General features: G+C 48.7%; 1 protein-coding gene across 1 annotated transcript in view; it reads right to left on the reverse strand.

The window, feature by feature from the left end:
• Nucleotides 1–708: 708 nt before the first annotated feature.
• Nucleotides 709–14,931, reverse strand: part of Ankrd46 (ankyrin repeat domain 46) — a 29,692-nt gene continuing 15,469 nt past the window's right edge. Inside the window, exons 2-4 of the mRNA XM_052747626.1 lie at nt 8,482–8,817; nt 6,929–7,087; nt 709–2,599 (exon numbers count right to left, since the gene is read on the reverse strand). Of these exons, the coding sequence (XP_052603586.1) occupies nt 2,383–2,599; nt 6,929–7,087; nt 8,482–8,792 (687 nt within the window). The 5' untranslated portion in view covers nt 8,793–8,817 and the 3' untranslated portion in view covers nt 709–2,382. The remainder of the gene's footprint in view (nt 2,600–6,928; nt 7,088–8,481; nt 8,818–14,931) is intronic.

The raw sequence follows: 14,931 nt of genomic DNA on the forward strand, positions 1-14,931 counted from the left end.
TCCTGGACAGAGGGTGAGAAAACAGCCCGGAGCCCTGCGCTCCTGAGGCTCGTGACACAGGAACGGAAAGTACACGGCAACAGCCAAGCCCTGCAGAGCGGACGCACCACGGCGAGCACGGTGAGCCGTGAGAATGGGGAGGCATCCCGGGCAGCTGTGCACCGTCTTCTCGGCACACCACGTGTCAGTCACACCCGCAGCACGTGCAAAGAGATGCACACACAGGACGGAGAGGACACAAGAGGGAGGGACACTCAGGGATGCCTGGGGGAAAGCCAGCAGGCCGCTCTCAACAGAGAGGGTGCCGTGGCCAGAGGCTCCCAGGAAGCAGGTGAAGGACAGAGCCAAGAGAGTAGGCACACAGCCTCCAGCCAGCCACTGCTCTCCACAGGCCAGCAGCGGCCTGGCTTCGATGGGCTGCTTTATCAGCCTTATCGTCTTCTGAGATGGGGACGGGTGGTGTCCCGGAGTGACAAGGGTAAAATGAGACGAGGCATGCTACGTGACCTAACTGGGAGGTGCTCCTTGTGACAGTTATCACCATACGGGACCGTATACACTGTGCACTGATTAGCTCTGCAGCATTTAGAAGACAAAGGTCAAAGTCTGTATCTACACCAGCGCTTAAAACACTCTGCTTCTAAAATAGTTAACTGCAATCCATTACAAAGTCCTGAAATCTGATACACTAAGAAAATGGATGGTGACTAAGGATTTATAAATGCATTTATTGGCATTACTGCATGGAAAGTACAGAGCACACAATGCAAAGGAACCAGAACTGGGCAGGAAGCAGGGATCTTAGATGCAACATATTTACATATTAAATACATTTGGATTTACAGAGAGAAAACTACTGCTAAAGCATTTTGTTCCGAACACACTGAACTGCTTCTGCTCTCCAGGCAGAAGTCTGCTTTCCCTCCATGCATTCCACCAAGCATGATTAAGCAAGAGCGAGACTCTGCAAGCTGACTCTGAAGCAGCCAGTCAGGAGCTGTGAAGCAGTTCCTTCAGCTAGGATGAGGACACATGAAAGAAAAGGGGTCAAAGCCTGGTATCTAAAAGCAGAGGAGACAGTATCAGCAAGCGACAGGCTGGCAGAAGGGCCACTCTACCCAAACAGTCAACTACAAAAAGCAAAACCATTAGCTATTCACTGTGGGTTTCAGATTTCACTCAATGAAAATTAAGCCTCCATACTCCATAATAACATAAAAACATGATTTCTATATTACAGAACCTCAGAGCAAGGGGGCTTCAAACACACGGTTAGTAGCTGCACCCTAGCTTGGGGTCCAGATTCCTATTCACACCACGCCCCTACACTAGCAGACTGACAACGGGACACCAGCACAATATTGTTCACAGCTCTTACTCAGAAATACCCCTCCACCTCCACTGTCGGACACCGGCTGGCCTGACGGTGCTCGCTGGGACCCAGGGTGACCTGTGATGACCACGAGGATGCAGCCGGCCGACGGGGCTGACAGGCAGCAGTGCTGAGGGACAGAGACAGGGAAGGAGAGGACTCTTCTTCTCTAGTGACTCCTCACTCCAAAGGGTTTCCTGATGGTATCTGAATAGGACATCTCAAAAGTAAAAATGGGAGGAGACTGGGGAGTGAGCAGAGTGAACTCTACGAGCTAATTTTCACAGACACTGCAAACGATCAGTTTAGAATGAATCAAAACTGTCCCACAGCAAATGTTAGATCCATCAATCCACGTTAAAGGAAAGACTGCTAATTCTCAAAACCTGTCTGCTGTCTCAAATACTCTTTAAAACTCAAAGTTTCTAACAGTTCTGATTTGCCATTTCGGTTGTGAGAAAAAAAAATTCAAAATTTAAGTTGAAAGTTTCTACTTTCTCCTCTTCCCAGGAAAGTAAATAAAAACAGGACAAGGCTCTTGCAAAAAATGAACAAGAGAGAAAACCAGTCCACTAACAAAATGGAATCATAGGAAAAACTATCTGCTTTCCAGTGGCCACTGCTCCTCCATCAGGGTCGGGTCCCTACTGTGGCCTCCCGAGCCTCTGCCCTGAGTGTCCACTCTGGTGACTACCACATCTGATCACACAATTCTGGTGCACAGCGTTAGGTCCACTCTGGTCACCACCACATCTGATCACACAATTCTGGTGCACAGCGTTAGGTCCACTCTGATCACCACCACATCTGATCACACAATTCTGGTGCACAGCATTAGGCTGCAGTCCAACTGACCACAGGACAAAGTTCAAAGTAGCAATTCATTCTTCTCAAAAGGTCACGGTAAGTAAAAATCCAAAACAAAACACAGCCCTTGCTGCTTTGTGCTAAGAAATAGTCTAAGAACTGAAAACCAATACTGACAGGACCTTGCCTTACCCCGTGAGTCCTCAATGCACCAGCTCGGGCTGGTTGTCCACGAAGGGCAGCACCCCACTCACATAGTAGGCAATGCCCAGAGACAGCAAAGCAATGACCAGGAGCAAGAGCAGGACCCTCCAGAAACCCAGGTCCTCCACGAACTCCTGCCACGTGGTCCGGAAGCTGGACAGGACTCCTTCACCTTGCTGGAGGTTGGGGTTGAGCAGAGAATGGCTTTCCATGGCACTGTGGGAGGAGGAGAGAAAGGGGCATGAAAACACACGTCGTCACCAACAGAGCACCACAGCACGGGGCAGGACAAGCTAAGGGACTGGAGAAGACCAGCCTCCAGTGCAGTGCTGGAGAGCTCACTACAGAGATACACGGGCCCAGGAAGGTGCTGGTTACAAACTCCTGGGAATCCACAAACCGATAAACTGCAATGACTGGGTCCCCGGGTCACTATCCAGCAGGCAAATTAAAATTCCTAGACAGGAAGTCCCAGTGGGTGTCTGGGGGAAGGGGAGTGCACTTTGAGAAGTCCAATGAAGACAAAGAGGCCCAGTGTGACCTGTCTGAAGTTTCCTCTGCCTGAGCTGAAGTCTCTCACACTGAAAGATTACTGAAGTGGAGCTGGGAATGAATATGATCAAGATAGGTTGTAAGCATGTACAACCTTGTCAAAAAATAAAAACATTCTTAAAGTCGCCCTAAGCAGAGATCTTAAAATGGGTCAAATGTCTGTCTCCATCGAGTCATTAACCAAAACCTATTTTGTTTGACATTTGGAAGATTCAAATAGTGGGTTGGGGAGATGGCTCAGCAGATAAGAGCTCTGGCTGCTCCCACAGCACCCACAGGGCCCCTCACGAGCATCTGTAACTCCAGCTCCAGGGGATCTGACGCCCTCTTCTGGCCTCTACAGGTATCAGCCACATACAATACGCATACGTACATGTAAGGAAAAACACTCAAACACATAAAATAAAATTTAAAAATCTAAGATACTCAAAATACAACTTCATAATTTGAGATTTCATATTCATAAAAATAACAAAAAAATCAGATTTAAAAGTTCACTTCAATATAGTAGGTGGGTGTGAAGGTTGGAAGGGAATTTCTCCTAATTTAGTTCAATCGTGTGCCAGTTAAGAATTCTCTGAATAAAATCTAACATGCTGACTTCTCAGCCTGCAGTACATGTGGACTGGTCTTAGGAATTCTTCTCCTCATTATCCTCTGTGCTTTTGCATGTGTGCACACATGCACACACATGATGCCATGTGAAGGTCAGAGGGCAATTTGGGGGATTCAGCTCTCCTTCCGGCTCAGGCTTTCATGGCAAGTGTTTTTCAAGGCTGAGTCATCTTGCTGGCCAGGAACCCTTACCAGCTTCCCCTACTGCTTTACATACTTACTTACAGGGTCTTGCTGGACAGCTCAGCTTGCCTGGGACTCATTTTGTAGCTGAGGCTGGCCTCGAACTCTCGATCGTGCCTCAGCCTCCTGAGTACTGGGAACACAGGTGTGTGTGTCACCACGCCCAGCTTCCTCCTAGTCCCTTTGTCTCTCACATGCTCTAACAGGGACTGAGTTCATTTTTCTTCTGCAGGAAAACTCAGCCACTTTGGAAACACAGTAGTGTAAATAGTCCAAAACAGACTCGAGTGTTCATGGCACTATCACAAGCAGTGTAAACACCACAGAGCAAATGGGAACTCTGCCTTGGGATGTGAAGGCCACCGTGTGGTGGACTGAAAGCTTACAAGGTTACAGCATGCAGCCGAAAGCCAAAAGACCATAATCCTAGAGCAGCTGCCAGCGGGCCGTGAGAACTCACGTTCTTCCCAAACCCTTCCTTCACGTCCGCCCAGGCACCCGCACAGAACAAGAGAACCAGCACAGAGCAGCAAAGCGCAGGGGAACAGTGCAAACAGGGCTTCTTATCGAACACTCTGATTTGACCTCTTCCCACGTAACCCAAGGGCAGGCTCACTGGAGATGAGCGCCAGTCTCCAGCTGCTGACTTCGTAATGGGTCCATGTGCTACACACCCAGATTCCTTTATGTTAAAACTGCATAAAACGAGACACTTGCAGTAAGATCCAACGATATGGAAACCCCAGCAAGTCTATAATAAGAGCCGCACTTTGAGAAGTCCCATGAAAACCAAGAGACTCAGTGTGACCTCTCTGACGTTTCCTCTGCCTGAGCTGAAGTCTCTCACACTAAGATCCCGTGTAAAATGAGAATGCTGTGAGCGTTCTCAGGAGCCCACGGAGCTCTGCCAGTAAGAACAGAGGTTTTATCCAGTACATGTGTGTGTCCCACTGTCCAGGGACCATGAGACTCCAATGGAGAGGAGGAGGGGGGGAGTGTAGGTGCGACTGTAAGTTTCTGTTTTTGAGGTAGGCTCTCACTGGAGCAGCCTCAGACTCACTATGTAGACCAGGTTAGCCTCACCTCGTGGTGACCCTCTTGCCTCTGTCTCCCCAGTGCTGGAATCACGAGTCTGTCTGTGCCACCACGGCTGGCTTCATCTGTTCTTTTTAACATGTCACCTTCACGGCCTTTGTCACGCTGGACCCACATAACAACAATAACACTGAGGGGCTGGCGAGGTGGCTCAGTGGTTAGCACCACAGCTGCTCTTCCTGAGGACCCAGGTTTGATTCCCAGCACCCACATGGCAGCTCACGGCAGCTGTACATTCAGTTTCAAGGGATCTTCTGGCCTCTGCCGGCACTGCACACATGATGTACACACATGCATGCAGACAAAACATTCATACACATAAAATAAAATACTTTTTAAAAGAATAAAACTGAACTTAGAGGAATATACAGAGACGGGGAACTACTCTTCATCAACTTGATCTTTAAGTCCTCCCCCACATTATCCCGTGTCCCCCAGAACCCTCACGGTAAATCTTTGAAGGTGGTCACGGTTAAGCTCTAACGCCACTTCCTGGCTTGTCCCTTTGTATTTTCCCTACACTCTATTGAGTGACAAGGTTTATGCTAAAACTTTCTTCTGTGCATGTCTCACTATGTAGCCCTGGATGATCTGGAACTCACAGAGATCCTCCTGCCTCTGCCCCCAGGGCTGAGACTAAAGACATGTGCCCCAGTGCCCGGCTGAACTCATCTTTTTTTTTTTTTTGTTTTGTTTTGTTTTTCGAGACAGGGTTTCTCTGTGTAGCTTTGCGCCTCTCCTGGAACTCGCTTTGGAGACCAGGCTGGCCTCGAACTCACAGAGATCCGCCTGGCTCTGCCTCCCGAGTGCTGGGATTAAAGGCGTGCGCCACCACCGCCCGGCTTGAACTCATCTTTTAAATGATGAACCCAGGGGTGCTGAGCCTTTCAAAGGTGCAGGCCATCTCTACTATCCGGTTCCCCACATGCATGGATCGCTGCTCGTCTCCAAGTCTACACCCATTAGTCACCCACCCTTTGCTGTCCTCCCAAAGCCCAGGAACCACTAATCGACTTTGTTCCCTGTGACTTTCCCTGTTTGGGGGAAATTATCCTGCACACCAACAGAACAGACAGTGTGAGAACTTTTATTCCTGGCTTCTTCCATAGAGCCCTTTTTAAAAACTATTTATTCTGACTTCAGCATCTGTTAATACTTTATTCATTTTTATGGCACAGTAATATTCCTTTGGATAAACAGGTAACATTTATTCTTTCATTAGTTGATGGGCATTTGGGCTGTACCTAGAAGTGGAATGCTGGGTCACAGGGTAACTCTGTGAACTTTTAATAAGCTGTCAGACTCCTTTCCAAAGTGACCGCACTCTTCGACTCTGCCTTCCGAGGGGTGCACTTCCCCCCAACCCTAGTGACAGCCGACTGCAGCTGTCCTCAGAGTTCAGCACTCCTCCCTGTGGTTTAATTCGTATTTTTATAACGTCATTTTCTAATGGAATTTAATCTCAGCTACTGTGGCACTGAGGGCAGCAGTGTTAATAATTTACACCCAGGAGCTTCAGTGTCCACAGAGCTGTAACTAACACGAATTCCCACGACAGGCATTTGGAAAGCAGGGGTTTACATTTCTCCCAAGCTGCCCAAACAACTAATCACACCTTAGTTAATTAGTAATCACGACAGGCAAAATAAAGCCCAAGTGCACTTCTGATAAAGAGTCCTACTGGCCAGTATCAAAATGAGATCTCCAAACACATCAAGAGAAACATGAGTTCTAGAACATTTTCCCAGTGTAGAAGTGTGGGCTGGAGAAATGGACCACAGTGACGGCACTTGTGTGTAAACCTGAGGATAGGTCTTACATCCCTGTACCCACCGGCCAGGCTGGGCAACCCACACATGCCGTAACCCCGGCTCCAAGGGGGCAGCAGAAGTGGAGAAAACTCAGGCTCCAGGCTCAGGAGAGGCCCTGCCGCAAAGGAATGAGTGGAGAGTGACTGACGGACACCTGAAACCCTCCTCCAGCCTCTCCACTAGTGCACAGCTATGCACACACACTCAGACAGACAGACAGACAGACAGCACAGCCCTGCCCGAGAGCATGCTGGCTCAGCAGCCACCCAGACAGCCGCGTCCTCAGTACCTTTCGCTCTCCGCCGTCTGCATGGTCTCCAGCTTCGAGTGTGCGCCTCTGTTAAATCCCTTCACCTCCTGCTCTTCCAAAGACTCCAGCAATCGGATAACATCCTTGTTCACGCCCCGGCGCTTCGCCAGAACTAAGGGGGTAGCACCCTGATGATTGCTGAAAAGGGTCACAAAAAGAAAGTCACTGCAGTGGCCATGCCACACTGGCTCACACTGGCTCGTTATCAACAAGGAAAGCGTGGGCCCCTGGTTCACAAGCCAAACCCAGAGCAGACCCAAGCAAGCCAGAGACGGATGTTCCAATTACTGGATTTTTCCTTCCAGGAAAGAAAATAAATAAATAAATAAATAAAAGAACATTTAGGAAAAAGAAAGAACAGATGACAGTAAATAAAAGAAAAAAGAGAACATCCTAGGGATGAATTGGAAAGTCTAGTCTAGACTCAGTTTCTGTATGCATTGTGAATATATTCATGTATACGTACACACATGTATGTGCACACACATACACATCTCTGGACTTGGTCTTTGTACACACTGTGAGTGTATTCATGTACATGTACACACATGTATGTGCACACACATGTATCTCTAGACTCAGTCTCTGTACACATTGTGAGTGTATTCATGTACAGGTACACACACATATCTATATACATGTATACATATAGATATAGATGGTTTAAGTGTGAAAAGCTGCCTCGAGCACTGAGCTGACACCAGCATCAGAAGACCAGAACAGACCTCAAATCATGCCAGCTCCTGCCCATTCTGTCTCGCTGTCACAGAAACATTCGCTGTCATGCTGCTCCGGTGGCCACGGCCCCAGTACTCCAGGACAGACAGCAGGAACCCGAAGCTTAACGTCCAGGCTCAGTACCGAGATGCTCTGGCCTTGGGTCCCACAAAACCAAACCCACGGTGCCCTCCAACTGTGCAGCCTGAAGAGCTATGACGAGGCTAGTGAGCTGTTTGAAAGAGGCACAGGAGCTGGGCGAGGAACTCGGGCCAGACCCCAGCCCTGTCCTTTATAAGCTGTGTGACCTCTTGACCTACCTACTTCATGTATAAAATGAGAAAAGGGAGGACTGGAGCGGGGAGCTGAGCTCAATATATAAATACTTGGATGGGAAATCTAAAAAATAATAAATAAAAAATGAAGATAAGAGACTAGAGCGAGGGCTACTTACTGTGAGTTTAGAACAAGCTGATTAAACAGGCTTCTTCCTTCTTCTGTTGAATTAAACTTTACCATTAGTTGACAGAAACCAGCTACTATTCCACACAGAGAGATGTGTACACACACACACACACACACACACACACACACACGCACGCACGCACACACGCACGCATGCACGCACGCACGTACGCACGCACGTACACTCCAGGGCTGGCCTCCTGTTCCCACATTCCCTTAATAAGGCTCCAGTCTTCGAGACCTTTCTGAACTCATCATCACAACTGATCAGATGGTGATCAGACCCCAGCCTGCACGACTAACAACTAACAGGAAGAAATGACCTGGCTTCCAAGGCACAAAGAACTCACCAAATATCAATTTTGAGTCCGTTGGAAACTAAGAACTGGATGGTGTCCACGTGGCCACACAGGTGGAGGGCAGTGTTCCCCTGATAATCCGTGGCCAGTGGATCAGCACCAAATTTATGCAGCAGCTGGCAGATGTCCACGTTCCCCCGGGCCGCGGCGAGGTGAAGGCCTGTCCTGCCCCTGCTGTCTCGGATGTTTGGGTCAAAGCCACTTTCCAACAGCCGCTTGGAGTAGCTGAAGTCTCCATCGATGCAGGCTTGAAGCAAGGGCACATTAGTCTGTGAAGAATCGTTCACAAACACGTAGGACATTGTGGGATGTGGAGGACGGACACTCCTGCAGTGAGAGAGGAGGAGGGTGGCAGCTGGTGAAGGCAAAGACAGCGGCCAGAGAAACACTGATCTTTCTCGGCCTCTTCCTCAAAATCAATCTCCTCACCAAGCAAACAACAATCACAAAATTATCAATTATGGTTCATTTTCCACTAAAAGACTTTATTTTCTTCACATCTGCCAGATCAAAATGGCAATTAAATTACTGTAGAGCTCTCTTTTACTTTTTATCATAGAAAGGTGTTGAAATATTTTTGAAGCTAAAATACAACTGCTTAGATTTAAGTTCATGACAATATCCAAAAACACCCGTGAGCCGTAAGCTCTAGAAGCCGCCATCCCCACAGGCACACACTGCTGCTGGCTTCTCGCCCAACACATGGTGATTCTCCTTTACATGTGTTCTTCTTAAAGGAGACACTACAGAGTCAACGGAAGGGCCTGTGTGCAAGCCCACGCACACTGTGTTTGAGGCACACATTGAAGACTTCCTTGAAAAAGGTAAAGGAATTAACACACTGATTTTAGAAATGTCATTAGACAACAGATTTTTACAGAATTAACCCCCTTCTGCTGCTGTTTTATTGTTACCTCAATATTTGATTGTGCCAAACTCCCCGTATCTAAGGACCAGGCGATGAGGAAGACAGTCCGCCCAAATCCCCCCTCCAGGGGTTCTGCAGCCTGAATCTGCTGGAGGCTAGGCACACAGCGCAGTCTAGCACCCAGTCAGTCCCATTAGTACTCCAGAGAGATGGCACCTGCAAACTCCCGAGCGAGCCTGGCACTGCCCTGCCTCAACCACAGGGACCTCAGCCACATGACAGTCGGCCTCACAGGCTCTGCCTCACTCTTTGCTTCATCTAAGAAGCAAGTCGCCCTAAAGGAACTGCTGAAGAGAAAACAGAAAGGCAAAGACCAGGGCATTTACAGAGAAGGCTCCTTTTAGAAAACATTTACCTATCATGTGTGCAGACCTGTGCACACTGCATGTGTGCAGACCTGTGCACACTGCATGTGTGCATGCCATGATGCGTGTGTGAAGGTCGGAGAGCAGCTTGTGGGAGTCCCAGGCATCGAACTCAGGCCATCAAGCTTGGCTGTAAGCACCTTTATCTTCTGAAGCATCTTGCCAGCCCCTACAGACAGGCAGGCTCGGCTCACACAGTTTCTCAGGTGAAGTCCTTCTGGGACATGAATGGCGCTGGGTACTAGGCCAACCACTGTAAACTCCCGTCCCAAGGTCCGCGAGTGCAGAACCCACGGGCACTGAGTGTGGCAGGGTTCTCAGCTCCCCAGCCTGCGCTGCCTGACTCCAGAGCTCTGCTGCTGCCCTTGGATCTGAGGCAGGTGTCAGCCCATACATCCCGACGATTTGTTCCGAGCAGGCATCAACATGGGGTTGTAGCCATAGCAATATCAAGGTTGTTGTAATAAAATGTAAGCTTTACTATCCCTGAATTTCCATGAGAGCCCCTATAGACTTCAGCCAAGGAGACGGCACGGTCTTACTGGGCCTTCACCCAGGAAAGACCAGAGGCACGCAAGCCATCAGTAGGCCAGTGGACAGGAAGTGACAGAACCTTTACCCACAGCAGTGACAGGAGAGGCGACCTTCTGGAGAGGGACAGAGAACATGACCAAGGTTCAGCAACTGGTAAGGACCCCTCTGGACAGAGGTCAGGATGGAAACACTGACATAACACAGCATCACGATTAGGGGATTGTCTGAGACAGAGTCTCAGGACGTGTGTAGCTCAGGCTGGCCTCACACTCAAACTCTTCCTGCCTGAGCCACCACTGATGGCTTGAAATAACAAATTCTTTTTCTTTTTTTCTTTTTTTAATTTTGGGTTTTTTGAGACCGGGTTTTTCTGTGTAGCCTTGGCTGTCCTGAAACTCCCTCTGTAGACCAGGCTGGCTTTGAACTCACAGAGATCTACCTGCCTCTACCTCCCGAGTGCTTGAATTAAAGGTATGCACCACCACTGCCCAGCTGAAATAATAAATTCTTAAAAATTAATCCCCAGGGTTGGAGAGTTAGCTCAGCTGTTAAGAGCACTGGCTGCTCTTCCAGAGGACCTGGGTTCAATTCCCAGCAACCACATGGTGGCTCACAAGAACCTGTAACTCCAGTGGTGGGGCAGCCAACACCCTCACAGACACATATGCAAGCAAAACACCAAAGCACCTAAAACAAAATAAACAACTCATTAAAAAGAAAGAGCATCTGCTGCTCTTGTGGAAGACCCAGGCTCAGTGCCTGGCACCCGCATGGTGGTTCACAGCCATCCACCCAGCTGCAGGAAATTCAATGCCCTCTTCTGACCTCTGTGGGCATCAGGCACATACTTGGTACACAGACAAACATGGAAATAGAAGAGTCATACACTTAAAATAAATCTAGAAAAAGTTTAAAAACTTAAAAAGGCAGTTTCCACATAGTGGTTGTCTTCTCACTTGTATAAAAAAGTAATTCCATCTTAAGAATTCATTTAACAGTTATCAGTGCTGTGAGAGCATTCTCTAACTTCCCCCCTGCACTATTTACTGATTGGGGCACCAAAACAAACAAAAACCTAACACAAACTACCTTGGAAATAAAAATGCCTATACCAAGTGTTTTCCAAGAGCCAAGACATGTTGGCTACACTCCGTAAGAATGCTCCTTAAAACCTATCTACCTGGTGTTTTGACTCAGGTCTTCTGGTGTGCAGACTGGGAATCTTTCTTATCTGCTGAGGAGAGAAAGGAAGCCGTTCATTTCTGTCCTGGAGGAACTGCTTCACCGCAGCCCCAGTGAAGACTCCCACAGTGCGGGCCACAGTGCAGATCACACGCTGTGAGCTGTGAGGAGTCTGCAGCAGAGCACACCTCAGGTGCGAGGTGAGATAGCTCCTTCGGTGGCCACCCGGAGCTGTACTGAATTCCTAAGGAGGTTCAGCAAAGAAATCAGCAATGACAGGAACTTCACTCACAGCCAAGGTGCGGTGTGAGAAAGGACACTCAGTTAGTTCTGTGACACACAAGTGTGTCAAGGGGCCGTGCACAGTCCCCAGGACGCCTGAGGAGGAACGTGCCAGGCCACCCTCATGACTGCTCGGCACTCAGGGGTGATGTGGAGCTGTGACCACTGACAGGAAATCACAGGCAGGAAAGAGTCACCAGGGGTCATCGACAAGGGACAAACGGGGCTCTGGACGTCACTCTCAGGCTCTGGAACTCTGAATGCATATTCTCCACAATGTAAATGGAGGCTGACCTTTAACTCTGGCTAAGGGCCACAGAATTTGGAAGCAGAGTCTCACACAAGCTAGGCAAGGGGTCACCCTCTGAACTACATCCCCAGCTCCACAGACGCACTCTTGGAAAGAAAATACCGTTCATAAGAGGGAGAAGGATAAACAAACAGCCACAGCTTGTCATTAGACCAAACAAACTGGGTTTAACTCAACATTCTAATCCTTGTCCTTTCTGGTCGGCAGGACCCTCCTGCTGCCAGGTCGTGCTCTTAAACCGTGTTGCCCCCCTCAGGCTTGCCCTGGGCCCACGTGGTGGCCTCTACACTAGTGCACCCTGTCTGACCGCTCAATTCTTTTGAAGAACTGTGAGAGCAGGGTGCTAGGCAGCCAATCTGGATCACAGAAGAGCATCATCAATCAATCAATAAAATTCACTGTGGGCCTAAAATGTGTCTTATTAGCTGGTTTCACGTAAAGTCCAAATCCCAGAGTCACCATTAGCGGAAACTTGCGTTGATCTTTTATTGGTCATGCGAGGCTGCTATCCACTGTCTTTAACAAATATTCACGGAGAAACCACTAATGGTATCTGGCAAGGTTTCACTTACAATGTGCACTTCAGGCTAAAACACGGGGGCTGGCAGTGCTGGACAGGACACTGACGAGCTGATATGAGGACCACAGAGGACCAAGAGACACCCTGAAGACAGGCTAGCACACAGTACCCTCTGTTGCTTCTAGTTTTCTGGGTTCCATATCAATCTGGACAAACTTCCTGTACTGAACCACATAATGCGATGTTCTTGGACAACTATTCTGAGTACCCTCCATCTCTCATCCTGAGTGGCAAAGTGGAATGGTCACCTACTGCCTCTCTAGCATAGACCTGGCTTTAGTTTTCAGTATGAAAAGGTGAGAGGGTGTTTTTAAGTGAATTCACGTTATGAAAGAGCAAGCTGTGCTCCTTCTGTGGGTACAATGACAGACCACACATAGTCACATCCCAAACCCCCTACTGTCCCCTCTGGTCTACAGGAAAAGCCGGGCTGCTGTCCTTCTGACACGCCAGTGCCCAGGCACTAGGTACACTTGTCCAAACTACAGATTGGAGCTATGTGATTCCATGTTTAATGTTACATGAACACATCAGCCTGAAGTACGAGAAAACAGCCGCCCGACAACCTCAAGCTATACATCGATCACTAGAAATCTATTCAGACCTCCCCCAAAGTGAATAAAAACCAGAACACACATTAACTGTCACCCCAGGGGTCCGGACTAAAGATCTTTACAGTTAAATGCATTTGGAGACAACTACAGACCCAACTGTACGATAACACAGGAGGCCTCACGTCTCCTTTCCTGTGTCCCTGATGACAACACCTTACAAACCACAGCAGGAAGGACATCTCATTCAGGATGCAGGAGGACATTACAGTTAGGATGCCGGCACCCACATGGCCAAAACACTGGTGTTCCCAACACTCGGGGCTGGCATGTTGCTCTTGTTTTGTTTATAAGATTTATTTATTTTTATTATGTGTATAACTGTTTCTGCCTGAGTGAGTGCACATGCATGTGCGCGTGTGCACGCATGTGTGTGCGCGTGCGTGTGGTGTGTGTAGGCCCGCATACATGCTTGAGCATCACCTACATGTGTAGTGCCCACAAAGGACAGAAGAGGGCACTGGATCCCCCAAACTGAGTTAGAGATGGTAGTGGGCTGCCACCTGGGTGTTGGTTCTCTGCAGGAGCAGTAAGTGCTCGGAACCCCTGTGCTCAGTCCCACCCCCACCTCCTTCTGTCTTCTCAGCCTTAACAAGCCACTGTGTGCCTTCCACTTCTGTAACCACTGGAGAGTACGGTGTCAGCGAAACCACACAGGACCACACGTGAGTCTCTTCTTATACAGTTGTATATGCGACTGCCCCTTTTACTCTGAGTACCATTCCATGTTATAGACAGACCAACGCTTGTTACAGGACACTGGTTGTTACAGGAATTAACAATCAGAGATGTTAAAAAAGGTATCACATTTATTTCTATTTGGCCGTGGGGCACCATGGTGTGCCTGAGGAAACCGGAGGATTTCTTCTGTATTCTCCTTCTACCAGGGGTCAAAGTTGATTGCCAGGCTTGGTGGCAAGCCTTCCTTCACAACGGAGCCATCGCCCAGTGAAGCTGTCAGAATTGGTGTACAGGTTATGTGAAGCTGGTTCTTCTTTTTTCTAGGATAAGTGGTTAGGAATGTAACCACTGGGCTGCAGGAAAACGTAAAAATTTTGACTGAAAGACTGGGTCCAATGGTGTCATCTTTCCCAAGCAAAAAAGAACATAACAAGGTGATCTTTGGGCCATTTTTCTGAGGGACAAGCTATTTACAGACGTCTCTGTAGAACTGAGCATTTGGAAGGACGACTAGAAGCCCTGGGACTTACCAAAGGGTGTACTTACCAAGAACCATCCCGAACGCAAAGTTAGGGGCACTAACAAGAGTGTCAGCAGCTGACGTCACAAAGGCTGAGTCAGACCCCTGAACGTGGGTCTGAAAGCTAAGCAGACAATGAGAGCTGATTCTGAGGCGGAGAAAGCAGGAGGGAGAGACGAGCCTGGCTCGTGTGAGGAGCAACCTCAGAACTGCAGAGCTAGTGTTCCTGTTGCTAGAAGCTGTCAAACTTGGCCACGACAGAAGGCGTGTGGCGCTGGGGGTAAAGCCAGCTCGGCTCCTCATCAGCTGCATGGCTTAGCCAGCCCTCAGTCCACAGGTTGTCACCGTGCCAGGCTGAGCACAGGACCCTGTCATGCTGAGGCAAGCTTGCAAGGCACACCCATCTCTTGGTAACCGAGTGGCTTCCAGCAATGGGGTGACATCTAGT

This window comes from Peromyscus californicus, unplaced genomic scaffold (assembly GCF_007827085.1).
Source record: "Peromyscus californicus insignis strain IS unplaced genomic scaffold, ASM782708v3 Scaffold_20__1_contigs__length_68692818, whole genome shotgun sequence".
Taxonomy (NCBI): Eukaryota; Metazoa; Chordata; class Mammalia; order Rodentia; family Cricetidae; genus Peromyscus; species Peromyscus californicus.